Genomic DNA, 17,072 nt, shown 5'->3' with positions numbered 1-17,072 from the left:
GGGAAGCAGGCAGCCCCACAGACAGACCCCGAGCTCTGGGACCGTGGCTTCCCCGGGGGGCCCCCACGCGGGGCCCACATCTCTGCAGATACCTTGGGGCCCATCCTGCAGGTGGATTCCTTACAGACACGCATGACACGGGGCTTGTCCTCTCCTGCTGCCCGTGCACATGGCATTGTGACCCAGACCCGAGAGGGGCTCCTAACTCAGGATGCCTGCCAAAGGGGCGAGGCCCGGGGAGGCCCTGAGAGGCTCCAGGAGTGGAGCGGGGTGCCCCAGGAGCTCAGTGCAGATCTGCTCAGACCCACTCGAGTGGACGGAGCTCTGCTGTCGCCTCCTCATGCAGGATGGCCCGGCTCCCTGCAGTCTGCCACGAGGACTGGTGGCCTATGTCCCCCTCCTTTCTCCTGCTGCACCTACCGGGTTGTGAGGGGCCTCATGCGCCACCCACCCCCACCCCGGGAAGGCCTTGCTCCTTCCTCGCCCCCTCCCGACCAGGATGAAGAGTGACTTACACCCATTCCACAAACTAGACAATTCAGGATGTCCTCCCCGACTGCCTCTGGACCGTGCCGGGTGTTTCTGGTTCCTTCTACGACAAAGGTGCTATGCGAACATGCTTTGACACCTACTGCCTAGGACGCCTCCAGGCCAGTGGGTCTGGGGGACAAGCCTGGGTAATGCGAATAATGTAGTTCGGTTACTGACCTGACACACTGATTTTGTAATCGCGGAGGAAAAGCAAATCCACCCCTGGGCACACGGGGGAACGGGGAGAGCTTTGGGATCTTGGGGTTCCGGAAGTGCTCCTGGAAGCTTCGCCCTCCTCCCCAGGAAAACCCCCATGCTGCCTGTGTGAAGGCCACGCAGCCAGCGGCCACAGTGACTACTGAGCCTTGTAGCACCGTGACACACATGGGGCGTGGACAGGCAGGGTGGCCAGGATCCCCCGCAGTTGTCCACTCTGCATACAGAGACAGCAGCACATTCCACACGGGAAGGGCTCAGCCCTACCAGGCTGCCCACGCCGACCCCGCCAGTCCCAAACCCTGGAACGTTACCTGTCCCTGTGACCAAAAGGCTCTAAGGCAGAGCATCCCCAGGCCCACCCTGGGGTCCATGAAGTGGCCGGAGCAGCTCACAGAACGCAGGCGCACAAGTCACTTCCTCCATCACTGGTGGATCGTGAAAGGATATAGCTCAATAGCAGCCAGACACAAGAGCTGCACAGACCAAGTGACGTGGGAAGGGGTGCAGAGCTGCTGCTCTGTCCACGCGGCCCCTCTCCCACACCTCCCAGTTCACCAGCCTGCCAGCTCTCTGGCCCTGTGCCTCTGGGGTGTAGGGGAGGCTCCATCACCCGATCCCCAGCCCCTCTGCCCTCCCTGGGGCTGGGGGTGGGGCTGAAGGTTCCATCCCTCCACTGGCCTGGGTGGTTCTCCTGGCCACCAGGCCCTATCCCAAGGGGCTTCCCGGAGCCACCTCAGGGACGTAACAGAAGACACCCTCCTTACCCCCCACACACTGGAATTACAAGGGTTAGGGGAGCTCTGAGGCAGGACCCTGGACCAAGCCCAGATACACAGGAGAAATGGGTCTCGGTCCCGGGACGACCCACTCCAAATCCTCCTCCTAGGTCACAAGATCACGCCTACATTGCAGCTGTCTGAAGACCGCTGCCCTGAAAACGGTGCCCGAAGAGGTTTAGAGACCAGCTTTCAATTCCTGGACTATACACTCAGAATAACCATGGCGGGGTCACACGGTAATTCCATCCGTAATTTTTCCAGGGCCCGCCATACTCTTTTTCCAGAGCAGCTGTGACCGGGTAACATTCTCACAAGAGCACACAAGGGATCCCATTTCTCCACAGACCCTACACTGGAGAGGATAAGGCAACAAAACTGTACTTCTTGGGCTCAACGTTTCTGATGCGGTTGGGAAGAAACCAAATAGCGTTCCTTCCTGTCACAGGACAGTGCTCGGTCTTTGCAGGATCCAACAAGGATGCTCAGAGCAATTATCCACTTCAGACTTTGCTCCCACCCCTAAAGCACCCCTTCTCTAAGTAGGGCCACTGTCCCCCGCCCGCTGCATGCTCCTCAGCTGCACACGAGGAGTCACGCTGCCCACAGAGCCCCCGGGGCCCTGGGGCCTTGGCCCCTGGAGAGCCTGCCCCGGGGGTCGCCGCCCCCTCGTCACCCTTCCACCCCTTGGGGCTGGCGCAGGTCTCAGGGCACCCCTCCCCACCTCCCTGCGGGACAGCGGCTGCTACACACAGTCCCCGAAGGCGCGTGGCCCCGGGGCCCTCGTGTCCTCACTGTTCACTCATAGGCCCTTGCAGGGAGCAGAGCTCAGCCGCTCTGTGGCCGTGAGGGAGCCACCAGCAGGGCTCCCCTGGCCTCTCGCGGACCCTTTCTCGTCCATTCCGCCGGCCCCGACCCATGCCGGAGCACACTGGTCTGGGTTCCTTGGGCCCTTGCAGAATGAACGGGCCAGGAGGCACAGGAAGCCAGAACAAAAGACTTTTCCTTTTTCTTGGCTGCACGTCCTGACCCTGTCTCTTGAGCTTCTGTCCTTGACGCTTTCCAACCCATTTTTTCCCCAAAGCCCTGGGATTCTGTCTGGAGTCTAAAGTACGTGGCTTGGTCTCTCATCTTGAATACTACATATAGTGTAAGTTCATATATATATACACATGCTATACATATATATGTATTTAGGAAAAAATATTAAATATATGTGGTTTTTTGTTGTCTTTTATACTTATGCTTCTACTGTCTCCACTTGTACATATCCCCCCGCCACTGTTCACCTCTTCCACCAGTATGTCCGCTTTTACAAACCAATTGCTTGATGTGACGTGTAGGTGCAGAAAACCTCGTCCTGCCTTGTTGGGAATGCCACTGCTACAAGTCCTCTAAATATATTTATGCAGTTTTAGATATGTACATGTATTCTTACCATATTATCCACCAACCGTATGGGAATGTACCCAACACAGTTAAAAAGTTTTCCACATGTGATCGTACGCATTGATGTTTATTATTGTTTTTGTCATCTTTTTTTCAAATATAGAGGTACCCAGATGTGTTTTAGTAGGTTACCTGATAAGCTGTAGTAAAACCAGCTAATGGATTCTGGGTGCTCTCAAAAGAAATGAGCTATCCAGTCATGAGAATTTTGGAGAAATTGAAATGCATATTACTGAGTGACCGAGTCCATGTGGAAAAGCTCCATGTTGTATGATTCGCAATTAATGACACTGTATAAAGGGAAATTTCTGGAGACAACGACACTATCATTGGTGCACAGGGCTGTGTGGGGAGGAAGCAATAGGCAGAGAAGTGAAATCCTCTGTCTAATACTATCCTGATGGATACACATCATCATACATGAGTTTAAACCCATAAAAATAAATACCAGGTGTGAAGATTAACGGGTTCTATGGGCTCTGTGTGATGTGGATGAATCGAGGGCCTTCATCAGTGATGAGCAGCGTGTGGCTGTGGTGGGGTGTTGGTATGAGGGAAACTATGTAGGAGCGTGGAAGCGGCTAAGTGGGAAATCTGTGTATAGTGCTGTCTGTTTCCCTGGACCTAAGTGTGCTCTACAAAATGGCAAGTCTTTCAAAACACACATAATATGAACAGCAGTATCAGAACAACACAGAAGAAAGCCCCCCGGGGGGGGGGGGCCCTTAAGAGTGTGGGTGGATTCTGGTATCTGGGGTGGGGATGTAGGGGCAGCAGGGATGTGGGGAGAGAATGTAGGCTGCAGAGATGCAGAGGAAAGCAGGGGGATTCGGAACGACTTTCACCTTCTGCCCCTACTTCCTGGCACAAACCTGATGCATGACCTGGCAGGACACATGCCAGTAGCCCTGGGCAAGTATCAGGACAGCAGAGAACACGGCATTGTTTGAGGCAGATGCTTCTGGATTCTGGCATTAGCTATCTAAAATCACCTTACAGGGATCCCTGGGTGGCGCAGCGGTTTGGCGCCTGCCTTTGGCCCAGGGCGCGATCCTGGAGACCCGGGATCGAGTCCCACGTCGGGCTCCCGGTGCATGAAGCCTGCTCCTCCCTCTGCCTGTGTCTCTGCCTCTCTCTCTCTGTGTGACTATCATAAATAAATAAATAAATAAAAATTTATAAAAAATAAAATAAAAAAAATTCACCTTACAATGGGAAGATGTCCTTTTCAAAACTTATTAGAAGAGGATATAAAGACTAGAGCGGGAATAGAATAGTGGGTATTGACAAGTAGTATGAGAAGTTAGTCTTTCCTAAAGGCAGTATATACACAGGCCACACAGATATAAATAGGCCTGTAAGCATGCCAGCACTCATACCCGTGCACTGGACACACGCTAGGTAGAGAGGGACGGTGTGTTTCTCCCGATGACGCAGCATGTCAGGGGAAAACTCCCTGCAGTGGGCCCCGCAATACGGGACACCCCTAGACACCCTTGCAGCTGCTCGGCCGCCCCCAGGAAACTAAACCTTTAACACGATGTCCCTAAAGTCTGGCTGCTGGCCAAGGGACCCCGTGGGAAGGGGCGCTTCCTCCCGGCCCCTGCCCCTGCCCTGCCCCGGGGCTATGGGCGCTGCGGCTGCACAGCAGGCCTGTGTCCTGATGAGGGCCTCCTGGGTGAGGACTGAGAGCCGACCTGTGCCAGGACGCTGGGGGCCGCCGAACCCTGCTGTGCCCCTGCCGGCAGCCCTGGGCCACCCCGGGACCTGCAGAGCCGGTGGGGCCCGAGCCGCAGCAACCACCCCTCGGGCGCTCAGGGACGACACGTCGGGGCCTGAGAGGCTCGGTGTAAGGGGCACCGACTGAGGTCTGCAGAGAGCCGAGGCCGCAGCCCGCCCGAGTCCGGGGAGGGAGGACCCGCGAGAGGACCCAGGGAGCCTCCCACAGGTGTCCTCCTACCCCCGCCACGCAGAGCCCATCTCCCGCGGACGTGCAACCAGCCCTTAGGGACCCCTGGCACGGGGTCCGGATGTGACGTGGGCCGACTTCCGCCTCGGAGGTCTGAGGGAGCGGAGGGCCTCGTGTGGGGGGCGCATTGGGGTCCCCTGGAAGGAGGCCAGGCCCGGGCCGGCGGCAGCCGGGCAGCAGGTAGCCCCAGGAGGGGGCTCCGAGGGCGGGGGAGGGGCCCCGGAGGGCGGCGGGGGGTGGGGGGGCCCTTTCTGAACCCTGAGAGACCACGCGGGGGAAGGCGGGAACGCGACGTCGAGCTGAGGCCTCGATGCCGGGGCCTGGGGCAGTGGCCTGAGAGGGGCAGGGACACAGGGAGTGCCGGTGGGGACGCGGTGACACGGCGGGGACCCAGGAGCCCAGGACAGAGGGGACCCGGCGGAGGTCAGGGCCCACGGTGAGCCCGGGAAGGCCACGAAGGAGCGGGATGAGGCCAGATGGTGGCGGCGGGTGAGGCAGGCCTGGCACATCCGGGTACCCGAGAGCCTGAGGCCTTGTGTGGCGGGAGCAGACGCTGAGGGCGGAGGGGAGGGTCCCGGGGCTAAGGGGAGGCGAGGGATGGACCCTGAGGGGGACAGAGGGGACCCGGCGGAGGGTAACAAGGGCTGTGAGGCCCCCTGGGATGGGGACTTGCCCTCACGTGGGAGTATTGGTGCTCAGACTTCCACATCCGGGCCTCCCGAGACAATGGGGGCCCCTGGCGTCAGGAGCAGGGCCTAGAACACGTGGGCAGAGGGGGGCCCCCGGTGCTGCTGGGAATCCCAGTGAGGATGTGGATGAGGCCCGGGGGACCCCACACCCCAGCCCAGAGTTAGTCCGGGGAAGGTCGTGGGAGGGGGGATGGGAACACGTGGTGAGGCCCCACTTCCGCATCGGGGTCTCTGAGAGACTAGGTGTTAGGAGCAGCTCTTAGGTGGTCAGACGCGATGGCTGAGGAGCTAAGGGAAGGCAAGATATGAATCCTGAGGGAGGACAGAGGGGACCCGGCGGAGGTCAGGGCCCACGGTCAACCCGCGAAGGCCACGGAGGAGCGGGATGGGGCCGGATGGTGGCGGCAGGTGCGGCAGGCCTGGCACATCCGGGTACGCGAGAGCCTGAGGCCTGGTGTGCCGGGAGCAGACGCTGAGGGGGGCGGAGGGAGGGTCCAGGGGCTAAGGGGAGGCGAGGGATGGACCATTGACAGGGACAAAGAGAACCCTGTCGGAGGGTCATAAGGGCCCCCTGGGATGGGGACTTGCCCTCACTCACATGGGAGTATGGGTGCTCAGACTTCCACATCCGGGCCTCCTGAGGCACTGGGGGCCCCTGGCGTCAGGAGCAGGGCCTAGGACACGTGGGCAGAGGGGAGGGCCCCGGGTGCTGCTGGGATTCCCAGTGAGGATGCGAAAAGAGGCCCGGGGGACCCCGCACCCCAGCCCAGAGTCGGTCCCGGGAAGGCCGTGGAGGAGCGGGACGGGGCCGGATGGTGGCGGCGGGTGAGGCAGGCCTGGCCCATCCGGGAACCCGAGAGCCTGAGGCCTGGAGTGGCGGGAGCAGACCCTGAGGGGGAGGTGAGGGTCCAAGGGCTAAGGGGAGGCGAGGGATGGACCCTGAGGGGGACAGAGGGGACCCGGCGGAGGTCAGGGCCCTCGGTCAGCCCGGGAAGGCCGCGGGGGAGCGGGACAGGGCCGGATGGTGGCGGCGGGTGAGGCAGGCCTGGCACATCCGGGAACCCGAGAGCCTGGGGCCTGGTGTGGCGGGAGCAGATGCTGAGGGCGGAGGGGAGGGCCCCGGCTGCTGGGATTCCCGGTGAGGATGCAGAAGAGGCCGAGGGTCCCCGCACCCCAGCCCAGAGTCAGTCCCGGGAAGGTCGTGGGGGCGGGGGGCGTGGGAATACGTGGTGAGGCCCCACTTCCGCATCCGGGTCTCTGAGACACAGGCCTAAGGCGCGTGCCTCCGTCAGGTGGGCAGAGAGGAGGCCCTGCAGTCACCTGGCAAAGGTTCGAACCCTCAGGGAGAAAAGAGGAGTGCTCTAGGTGGTGGGGTCCTAGTGTGAGTCCAGGAAGGCCCTTGGGGGGTGGGAGTACGGGCCGAGTCCGGTCGTCGGCATCTGGGTCTCCGGGAGTCAGGAGGCCTTGGCGTCGGAACAGGGCCTCCCTCAGGTGGGCAGGGGGAGTGCCCAGGTCCTGCTGGGATTCCCCATGAGGTTGCAGAGGGAGGACGGAGAAACACAGGACAGTCTGGGAAGGCCCCTCGCGGGCCGGGGAGGAGACGGGCATTTGGGGAGTCCAGACAGCCACATCCGGGTCTCAGAGCATGCAGAGGCCTGGTGTCAGGAGCAGGGCCTCAGGTGGGCAGAGGGGAGGGGCCAGGTCCTGCTGGGATGTTCAGTGAGGATGCAGAGGGAGGACCCAGGGACCCTGCACCCCAGCCCAGAGTCAGTCCCGGAAGGTACGTGAGGGGTGGGGGATGGGAACACGTGGTGAGGCCCAAATTCTGTATCTGGGTCTCAGAGCATCCAGAGGCCTGGTGTCAGGAGCAGGGCCTCAGATGGGCAGAGGGGAGGGCCCAGGCCCTTTGAGGAGACAGGGCCCATCCCATGACAGATAGAAGAACTCTGTCCCTGCTGCAGCCCTGGGGGCCCCTGGTTACAGAGGTGGTGTCCAGTGAAATATGTTTGAACCTTTGGAGAGATCTTGGGACCTGGGTCCGAGGGGAAAGGGCTCGGGTCGGCTCGGGGCCCCAGCACAGACTGTCTGGGGAGTCCGGATAGCAACCAAGGGAAGCCTGAGGGACCAGGCACCCCAGAACAGAGGCCTGCTTCCCCACAGATGTCAACCCCGAGCAGCAACCTAGGGAAGCTCCCCATCTTAGGCAGAGGGCACTTGGGCTGCCTTGACCTCCACATCTAGGGCTCAGAGAGACAGGGGTACTGGTGGAAAGAGCAGGGGAGGGCCGGGGTTCTCCTGGAGTCAAGAAGAGGACAAGAAGGAGGACTGAGGGACCCTGGACCCAGCAGGGAGTCAGTCCCAGGAGGCTCCTGGGTGGGAGCACGATGAGACGGGGCAGGTGCTGACTTCTGCTCCAGGTCGTGAGACAGAGAGCTTGTCGTAAGGAGGGCTCTCGGGCAGCAGAGCCGAAGGCACAGGCCATCCAGGGAGTCCAGATGGGGTACAGAGGGACCCCAAGGAACCCGTGTGAGCCTCTGCCATCAGCCCGGGGACTCCCCAGACTTGGTAGCCTGTTGTGACGTCCAGTCTTTGCCCGCGGTTCTCAGGGCAGTGAGGGCTTTGGTCTGAGGGAACAGGCCTGGAGATGGCAAAGAGAGGACCGGATGTGCTGCGGTCAAGTGGAGATCCCCGAGGGAGGACTCAGGGAGGCGCCCAGACTCCACAAGAGGGACAGCGCCCTGAAAGCTGGCCCTGCTGTCGGCCCCGGGAGGTCTGTGTGTGCCCTGTCCACGGGCAGCGTGTCAAGACTGCCTGACCAAGGCTCGGGCCCTGGTTTAAAAACTGAGGGTCAGGAGCGAGTGGGACTGGATGGAAGGCTCCAGAGGTACGACCTGGGAGACCCTGGATAGAGGGGCTGGTCCTGGGAGAGTCAGGCCCGGGGGGGCCCTGAGCAGAAGGAGGACAAGCAGAGTGTGCGGGCTTCCGCCTCCGGGACCCACAGAGGCTGGGGCTGGGGGTAAGAGGCAGGTCCTTGGGTTTGGCAGCAGGGAGGGCCCAGATCCTGCCAGAGTCAAGGTGAGGACCCTCGGAGAACTGAGGGGACTCTGGTCCCCAGGACAGAGTCATCAATGGGAGGCCCTTGAGCAGCTGGCCACCTAAGGCGCACCCCGAATTTGGCCTTGGATCTCAGCAATGCATGGGGCAGTCAGAGGAAAACGGACTCAGGACAGCTGAGGGCAGGGCCCCCGGTCTGGTTGGCGTCCGGGAGGGATGCAGAGTGAGAGTTGAGGACCTTAGAGCCTAAAACAGATAGTGATTTGATTGCCCTTCGGCACCTTCTTGGCCATCCCCCTGGAAGAGGGGAGCAGCCGACCTGTTTCCTGACTTATGCACCCAGGGTCCCAGGAGGTGCCAGCCTTGGTCCTATAGTGTGGCCTCAGGTCAGGAGAGGGTGGAGTCTCACGATCCTGAGGGAGGACTAAGCAGACCCCCACCCAGACGTAGGGGACCCAGCGAAAACCTGCCCCTGGGGTCAGCCCTGCAAGGCCAGGCCAGGGGTCAAGAAAAGTGAACACCCTGCTTTCTCCACTGGGTCCCAGGGTGTTCGGGGCCTTGGCCTGCGGGTGGGATGCACACTCAGGTGAGAAGGGATAGTTCCAGGTCCTGCCGAAAATACACATGAGCACCCTGAGGACAGAGTGGACTCCTAGCCCAGGACAGAGGGGCCAGCCAGCGCTCCCAGCTCTCTGTGAACTGGGTGGAATGTAGGTGGAGGGCAAGGACTGCTGCCACCTCCCCCTCCTCTCCCAGTTCTCAGGGAGATGAGGACCCCGCTGGGAGAGGTCCCAGTCAGGGCTTGGGAGCAAGCCCACCCGGGGGATAGATACCCAGGAGTCCTGGGGCCTGCCAAGAGTCAGTACGGGGACCCCCAACCCCCCGCCCCCACATTGAAGGGGTGAGTGGCCCCCAAGACAGCCCTCAGGCCCAGGAGGGGATGGCCCAGAAATATGGGTGCCCCTCCCTGGCAGCCCTGGGAAGGGATGGGGTGGTGGGGCCTGTCCCATGGAGCCCTTCCTCCTCTCCAGATCCCTGGGCTCAGGGAGGGGAGGGCCTGGGCCTGAGGGTCTGGACTCAGATCAGCAGAGGAGGCGGGTGCCCTGCCCTGGCCCCGGTCCCAGCCCTGGCGGGGCTCGAGGTGAGAAATGAGGGGATGTCTTCCTCAGCAGGACCCCTGGGGACCAGGCCGCCCCGGGCGCTTGTGTGAGCCATGGGGAGAGGCGGGACGGGTGGGCCGACTGATTTCTCTGGACTTTGGCTGGTGGAGGGTCATGGCAGGGGCCCTTGCAAGAAGGTGCAAGGAGGGTGGCCTCAGGGCCAGCCAGGGAGTCTTCCCAGGCCTTGTGTAGGGTCCAGGTGAAGAGCGAGAGGCGCCCCATCCCAGCCCAGATGGAAGCCAGAGCTGGGCCATCCCTCCCCAGATGCGTGATCCATGATCCATGATCCCTTATTTGTTGGCTCTGGACGAGCCCTGGAGACCTTTGGCAAGCCTGCCCAGAGCCGGTCCCCTGGCCTCCTCGTGTGGGGAGTCGGGGCAACCTGGTCTTGTGGGGACGCTGTGGCCTCAGGCTCGCCGATGGAGGCCTGGGGCACAGACCCTGCCAAGGGCCAAGGGCCAGGGGCCAGGGATGGAGCCTGGGTTGGGGCCAGGGCAGGGGCCAGAGCAGTCCCCTGAGAGGCCAAGGAGGGGACCACCCTGCCTGGCGTGCGGGACCTCCCAGGATGGGAGCCAGCCCTCCTGTCCACACTGGGGCCCAGGGCTGGGCTCACAGTCTACACCCTGAGGTGCCCCCTGCTTCCCTCCTGCAGGGCCTCCAAGAACTGGCAGCAGAGCCCTCGGTCTGAGGTGGGAGCGCTAAGGTCGCAGAGCACAGGAGCACAGCGTGTGGGCCGGTGCCACTGGTCCAGGTGAGGTGCATGCTCTCTCTGAGCCTGGCGCCAGGACCTTGCCTCACCAGGCCTGCCCAGCCGAGCCCAGCACACAGGGGAGCCCTGGCAGCTGAGCCCGACACTGCCCCCTCGCTGCCCTGGCCACTCGGGTCTCTCTAGGCCAGGCTGCTCCCGCACCAGCCCTTTCACCTCTGTGGTAAGGTCCTGAAGGACAGGCTTTGTGGGGTGCATGATCAGGGTGGGTAGAGATAGCTGCAGGCACTGCAGGGAATCGAAATGAACCTTGAAGGGGCGGAGGGGATTCCCCACCCACACAGAGTGGGCCCCGGTGTCCCGGCCTCGGCATCCTCAAACACCACTTTCCGGGGTGGCTGCAGGTGCTGGATGCACCCATCTTCTTGGGCTCCGGGAGGTGAGTCTCCGTTCAGAGGGGTGGCTTCAGGTCAATAGCAGAATGCACATGTGGTGGGCAGGGAAAAGAGGTCAAAGATTTGCCAGGCATCAAGCAAAGGACACTTTGGGAAGACTGAGGGTATGGAGGTTCCCCCACCTTCAAAAGAGAAGAGCCCTTAGAGAGTCCAGGTTCCCTGTTCTCAGCACAGGGAGGGCTGGACGGGGCCTGATCCCGAGCGAGGGCTGGGGGTGCTCAGGGATGTGGGGCCCATGGTCTGTAGGAGACCTCACGGCCGCAGATGGAGGATCGCGAGATTCCCCCAGGCAGCAATGTGAAGGCCCCGAGGGAGGACCGACTGGACCCCCAGAGTCCGGCCTGCCTGGTGGGCGGCGTGGGAAGCACCAGTCAGCGGTGGCCCCCAGCAGCGTGCTCGCTGGTCCCTCGGGCGGGTGGGCGGGCAGGAAGGTGGGTGGACCTGAGGAGGGTGAGGTCTTGGTGTGAGGGGCATGTGTCTCCTATTGGAGGTTGGGGGCCCAGAGGAAGGGCAGGCCCTGGCAGGATAATGCTGAGGACCCTCCTGGGAGCCTGAGGGCATCTGCGCCCCAGGACAGAGGCCCGGTCTCCAAGCCAACCCTTCCTGATCTTGCCTAGCGCGGGCCTGGACGAGGAATGAGGACATTCATTCTGGTACCAACAGCAACAGGGTGGGGGGTTCCCCACAACAGGGAATCTCTTAAACCCACCTGAGTTCAGGAAGTCCGTGCAGCCCTGACACTATCCAGAGATAGGCTCAGATTCCAAAGGCACAGGCTCGACCTACAAGGGTGTCCAAGCCTTCAGCGGCCACTTGGATTGTTTCGGGTGCTTGAGACCAAAGGGCTCTAAGGCAGAGTGTCCCCAGGCCCACCCTGGGGTCCATGAAGTGGCCGGAGCAGCTCACAGAACGCAGGCGCACAAGTCACTTCCTCCATCACTGGTGGATCACGAAAGGATGTAGCTCGGCAGCGGCCAGACACAAGAGCTGCACAGGCCAAGTGACGTGGGAAGGGGTGCAGAGCCACCGCTCCGTCTGCGCGGCCACTCTCCCACACCTCCCAGTTCACCAGCCTGCCAGCTCTCTGGCCCTGTGCCTCTGGGGTGTAGGGGAGGCTCCATCACCCGATCCCCAGCCCCTCTGCCCTCCCTGGGGCTGGGGGTGGGGCTGAAGGTTCCATCCCTCCACTGGCCTTGGGTGGTTCTCCTGGCCACCAGGCCCTATCCCAAGGGGCTTCCCGGAGCCACCTCAGGGACGTAACAGAAGACACCCTCCTTACTCCCCACCCTTAGGAAATTCCAGGAGTCTGAGAGCAGAGAGCCAGGAACTGTGCACCGAGGGCAAATCTCTATTGCTTATAAATCAGTATCCGAGGTGCCTTCTCAAGCTTGTTGGAGCTCTCGGGGAGGTGAGGACAAGCTCTGAGAGGACAGCAAGCAGGTTATCTGAGGAAGCCCATCAGTGCGGCAGACAAGAGTCTCAGGAGAGGACCCGGAGAGAAGAGTGAGTGGACCCTGATTGTCAGAAGAAGGAGGGGACCCCACAGACACCTGGCCTGCCCTTACTGTCAGCCCTGGGAACTGGGGACATGGCCCTTAGGGCTGAGCCCCTTCTTATTTTCACATCCCTGCTCTCAGGGAGGCCAGGGCCATGGTCTGAGGGTCTGGACTCAGGTCAGTGGAGGCAGGATCCCAGCCGCCCCTTCCCAGGAATCTGGGAGGCCCTGGGAACGCGTGGCCAGATGTGGACACCCTGTGTTCCTTCTGCTCAGTCTCGGGGCTTTATGGTCGTATTCTGAGACTTTTGCTTCAGGCCAGCATAGGGGTGGGGCCCAGGCCCTGCCAGGGCAAAGGTGAGTCCCCTGAGTGAGCAGGGAGGGGACTTACCCATGCTGCAAGTGGGGACCTCCCAGAGCCCAAGCCAGCCCTCCCGTCCACACTGGAGGCCCAGGGCTGGGCTCCCAGTCTGCACCCTGAGGCATCCCCTGCTTCCCTCCTGCAGGGACTGCAGGAACTGGGAGGTGAAGGCCTAGGTCTGAGGCAGGAGACCTAAGTCACAGAGCAGAGGAGGCCCTTGATCTCCTCCTCCAGCTTCTTAGGGCAAAGGCTGCCCGGGGGTAGGGGTGGAGGGAGACGCCGGAGGGTACCCACATAGCAGAGACCCGGAGTCCCCTTCATCACAGCTGCCAAGGGTGCCTTCCTCAACCGAGGCCCCACCCTCCCCTCACTAGCCCTGATCCCACATCACCTCTCTCCCCCAGGCCCTTGGATCCCTTTGCCCCCACCTGCTCATAACCCTTCTGCTGCAGACACAAGTCATCATGACTCTGGGGGAGAGGAATGAGCTCCCGAAGCATGAGGAAGATCATCAAGACCCAAGAGAGGTCCAGCGCCCGGTAGATGCACAGCTGTCGGAGGCTGAGGAGGAGGAAGAGGGCCTGTCTCCCCCCTCCTCCACTTACTCCCCTTTGTTTTCGGGTTCCTCCCCCTCCTCCTCCTCTTCCTCTTCCTATTTCGCCCTGTACCCTGGCACCCCAGAGGAGGGGTCTGCTGCTGGGTCCCCAAGTCCCCCCCAGAGTCCTCTGAGGGCCTGCCCCTCCCCCAGTGCCCTGGCAGGCCCTCCCTGGAGCCAGTCTGAAGACAGCTTCAGCACTTCAGATGAGGAGCGGTGGGGCACCGGGGTGGAGCGGGAAGTCGCCCCGCCCGTGGCCCAGGAGGGGTTCCATGTGAAGGCGGTTGACCTGGTAGCGTTTCTGCTCCACAAGTATCGCGCCAAGCAGCCTACCAGCAAGGCAGAGATGCTGGAGGTCATCACCCCAGAATACCAGGACGACTTCCCAGTGATCTGGGGCCAAGCATCCGAGTGCATGCAGCTGGTCTTTGGCCTAGACTTGATTGAAGTGGATCCCATCGCACACTCCTACGTCCTGGTCACCGTCTTGGGCCTCAGCTATGATGGGATGCTGAGCGGTGAGCAGGGCCTGCCCAAGACCGGCCTCCTGGTGCTGCTCCTGGGGGTGATCCTCCTGGAGGGCGACTGTGTCCCAGAGGAGAAGGTGTGGGAGGCGGTGGGGGTCATAGGAGTGTTTGCCGGCAAGCAGCACCTCATCTATGGGGAGCCTGGGGACCTCCTCACCCACGTCTGGGTGCAGGAAGGCTATGTGGAGTACCGGCAGGTGGCGGGCAGCGACCCTACCCGCTACGAGTTCCTGTGGGGCCCCAGGGCCTACGAGGAAACCAGCAAGCTGCGGGTCATGGAATATTTGCTGCACATCAATAGCAGGCAGCCGGCGTACTCCCCGGCCCAGTCTAAGGAGGAGAGGAGGAGTGATGAGGAAGAGGGGGCCTGAGCCCTAGGAGCGGCTAGGCCCTTCCAGCCTCGGGTGGGGTCGGTGGTTTGTCCCCTAGTCTGAGCCCAAAGGGAGGCATCCCTTCTGCCACTGCTGGTGCGTGTGTGTGTTGGATGAGACTCAGCTCTGGGCTTCCTAAGGAGGCGGGGAGGGTTGGAGGAAGGAAGCAGGGCAAAGAGCCCCTCTGGGGGCCTGTTCTCTACCGTGATCCCGAGATCCAGAGCTGGTTACCATGAGGAGGCTCTCACACATTGCTCAGATTCGAGGGTTTCGTAGGCTTCAGAGGTTATGTGTGCGAGGGACATCCCCCATGAAGCCTCTGTACTTCCCCAGTTCAACAGTTAAACAGTTTTGTCCTGTCCTGGAAACCAGCTGGCCGACCCCGCCTGCCTCCGTGTTTGGGCTCTGGACCCACATCCCAAGGCATCGGCGGAGGAATTGGTTGGAAATGCGAAAGCACGTCGTCAAGTGATGGGGTCAGGACATAGAGAAAAAAAGTAAAAGGTTGTTTGTTCTTCATTCTTGTCCCTCTGGTCTGTCATCCTGAAAATGCCAGAGGAACACGGACCGGTGTGCTCTGGCATGGGCCGGGGCCTGCGGAAAGGACGAGAAAAGGCCCGCGGGAGGCCAGGGGAGCCCTGCTGGCGGCTCCCTCAAGGCCACACAGCGGCTGAGCTCTGCTCCCTGCAAGGTCCTGTGTGTGAGCAGTGAGGACACAAGGGGCCGGGGGCCACGCCGCCTTCGGGGACTGTGTAGAGGCCGCCGTCCCGCAGGGAGGTGGGGAGGGGTGCCCTGAGACCTGTGCCAGCCCCAAGGGGTGGAAGGGTGAGGGGGGCAGTGGCCCCCGGGGCAGGCTCTGCAGAGGCCAAGGCCCCGGGGCCCGGGGAGCTCTGTGGGCACGCAACTCCTCGTGTGCAGCTGAGGAGCGAGCAGCAGGTGGGGGACCAGCAGGTGGGGGACAGAGGCCGGCCTCCACTCTGCCTCCAGGTCGGGAAGCAGGGACCTGAGGCTTGTGGGAGGGGGGATGCATGCAGACTGCCTGGCATGGTGGGGGGCGCGGGCCCAGGCCGGCCAGAGTCCTGGGAGGAGCCCAGGGAGGTCGGGGCGGGCCTGACCTCCCAGCCTGAAGGAGGGCCCCGCCCACCTGCTCCCCCGACCCCCCAACCCGGAGCCCATCTCCGCCAGACCCACCTGCTGGGAGCGCTGGGGTCCCGATGTGAGGTGGGCCGATGTGAGGTGGGCCGATGTCCACCTCGGAGGTCTGAGAGAGCAGAGGGCCTCTCGTGGGGGATCGGATTGGGGTCCCAGCCGAGCGAAGGTGGGCAGGCCTGGGGCCGGGGGCAGCCAGGCGAGCAGGTAGCCCCGGGAGGGGGCTCGGAGAGCTGAGGGAGAACTGCGGGGGTCCCCCATCCCACCTTCATGCCTCCACTCCTCCCCGAGAGATGGAGGCACTGGGCCCCCACCTCGGGACTGGGGGGCGGCCCTGGGGAGGCCGGACACACGCGCTCAGGTTGTGGGGGTGGCGACCGGAGCCCAGGGAGCTCAGGAGCCCGGTCCAAAGGGAAGTTTGCCTGGTCTGAGGGGGGGGAGGGGCACAGGGAGTGCCTGTGGGGGCGGGGACCCTGGAGCCCAGGACAGAGGGGACCCAGCGGAGGGCAGGGCCCATGGTGAGCCCGGGAAGGCCGGGAAGGCCACAGAGGAGCGGAATGGGGCCAGATGGTGGTGGCGGGTGTGGCAGGTCTGGCACATCTGGGTATTAGTGAATTATTATCTATGTCCCTTTTTTTTAAATTGGAGTTCAATTTGCCACCATTTAGCATAACACCCAGTGCTCATCCCGCCAAGTGCCCCCCTCAGTGCCCCTCAACCAGTCACCCCAATCCCCCGCCCACCTCCCTTTCCACTACCCCTTGTTGGTTTCCCAGAGTTAGGTGTGTCTCATGTTTTTTCACCCTCACAGATATTTTCTTTTTTTTATATATATAATTGACATTTATTCCTTTATTCATCTTGTTGTTCTTTTTTTATAATAAATTTATTTTTTATTGGTGTTCGATTTACCAACATACAGAATAACACCCAGTGCTCATCCCGTCAAGTGCCCCCCTCAGTGCCCGTCACCCATTCACCCCCACCCCCCACCCTCCTCCCTTCCACTACCCCTTGTTCATTTCCCAGTTAAGAGTATCTCATGGTTTGTCACCATCTCTGATATGTCCCACTCATTGTCTCTCCTTTCCCCTTTAATCCCTTTCACTATATTTGTATTCCCCAAATGAATGAATCCATATAATGTTTGTCCTTCTTCGATTGACTTACTTCGCTCAGCAAAATACCCTCCTGTTTGGAGAGAGAAAATCTTAAGCAGACTCCCCACTGATCTCAGGGCCAGACATGGGGCTCAATCTCATGACCCCGAGATCATGACCTGAACCGAAATCAAGAATTGGATGCTCAACTGACTTAGCCACCCAGGGGCACCTGTATTGCTCAAATTTTTAACAAGTTGGCAGATCATTCTATTACTTATGCTATTAGAGTATTATCAATGTATATCTCAAAACTAGGAAGTGTAAAATTATTATAAGAAGACTGCAAAGATGGTAAGACTGTTATAATGTTATTTTGAGGAAGTTACAGGGTTCAGCAGTATTTCATTTTATTTTTGTTATTTTTTATGCTTATTTTTATTTTATTTTTTTAATAAATTTATTT

The 17,072-nt window shown here is 61.0% G+C and overlaps 1 protein-coding gene across 9 annotated transcripts; it reads left to right on the top strand.

The window, feature by feature from the left end:
* Nucleotides 1-4,732: 4,732 nt before the first annotated feature.
* Nucleotides 4,733-14,876, top strand: LOC140627308 (melanoma-associated antigen 8-like). Of its 9 annotated transcripts, none has more exons than XM_072815485.1 (4): nucleotides 4,733-5,124; nucleotides 10,500-10,598; nucleotides 12,301-12,511; nucleotides 13,317-14,876. In XM_072815485.1, exon 4 carries the CDS (start codon nucleotides 13,329-13,331, stop codon nucleotides 14,355-14,357), a length of 1,029 nt encoding a protein of 342 aa, XP_072671586.1. In that variant the 5' UTR covers nucleotides 4,733-5,124; nucleotides 10,500-10,598; nucleotides 12,301-12,511; nucleotides 13,317-13,328; the 3' UTR covers nucleotides 14,358-14,876. The 9 variants fall into 9 exon arrangements, with proteins under 9 accessions (XP_072671586.1, XP_072671578.1, XP_072671584.1 ...); XM_072815477.1 differs by having other exon boundaries at nucleotides 4,736-5,124; nucleotides 13,269-14,876; XM_072815483.1 differs by lacking the exon at nucleotides 4,733-5,124 and adding an exon at nucleotides 5,260-5,380 and having other exon boundaries at nucleotides 13,269-14,876.
* Nucleotides 14,877-17,072: the final 2,196 nt, after the last annotated feature.

The sequence above is a fragment of the Canis lupus genome, chromosome X (assembly GCF_048164855.1).
Source record: "Canis lupus baileyi chromosome X, mCanLup2.hap1, whole genome shotgun sequence".
NCBI lineage: Eukaryota > Metazoa > Chordata > Mammalia > Carnivora > Canidae > Canis > Canis lupus.
Note: the sequence above shows the minus strand (reverse complement) of the source record. Positions and strands in the feature narration are given on the sequence as shown.

Coding starts and splice junctions, on each gene's coding strand:
- LOC140627308 (XM_072815485.1), top strand. CDS start 13,329: ATGACTCTGGGGGAGAGGAATGAGCTCCCGAAGCATGAGGAAGATCAT.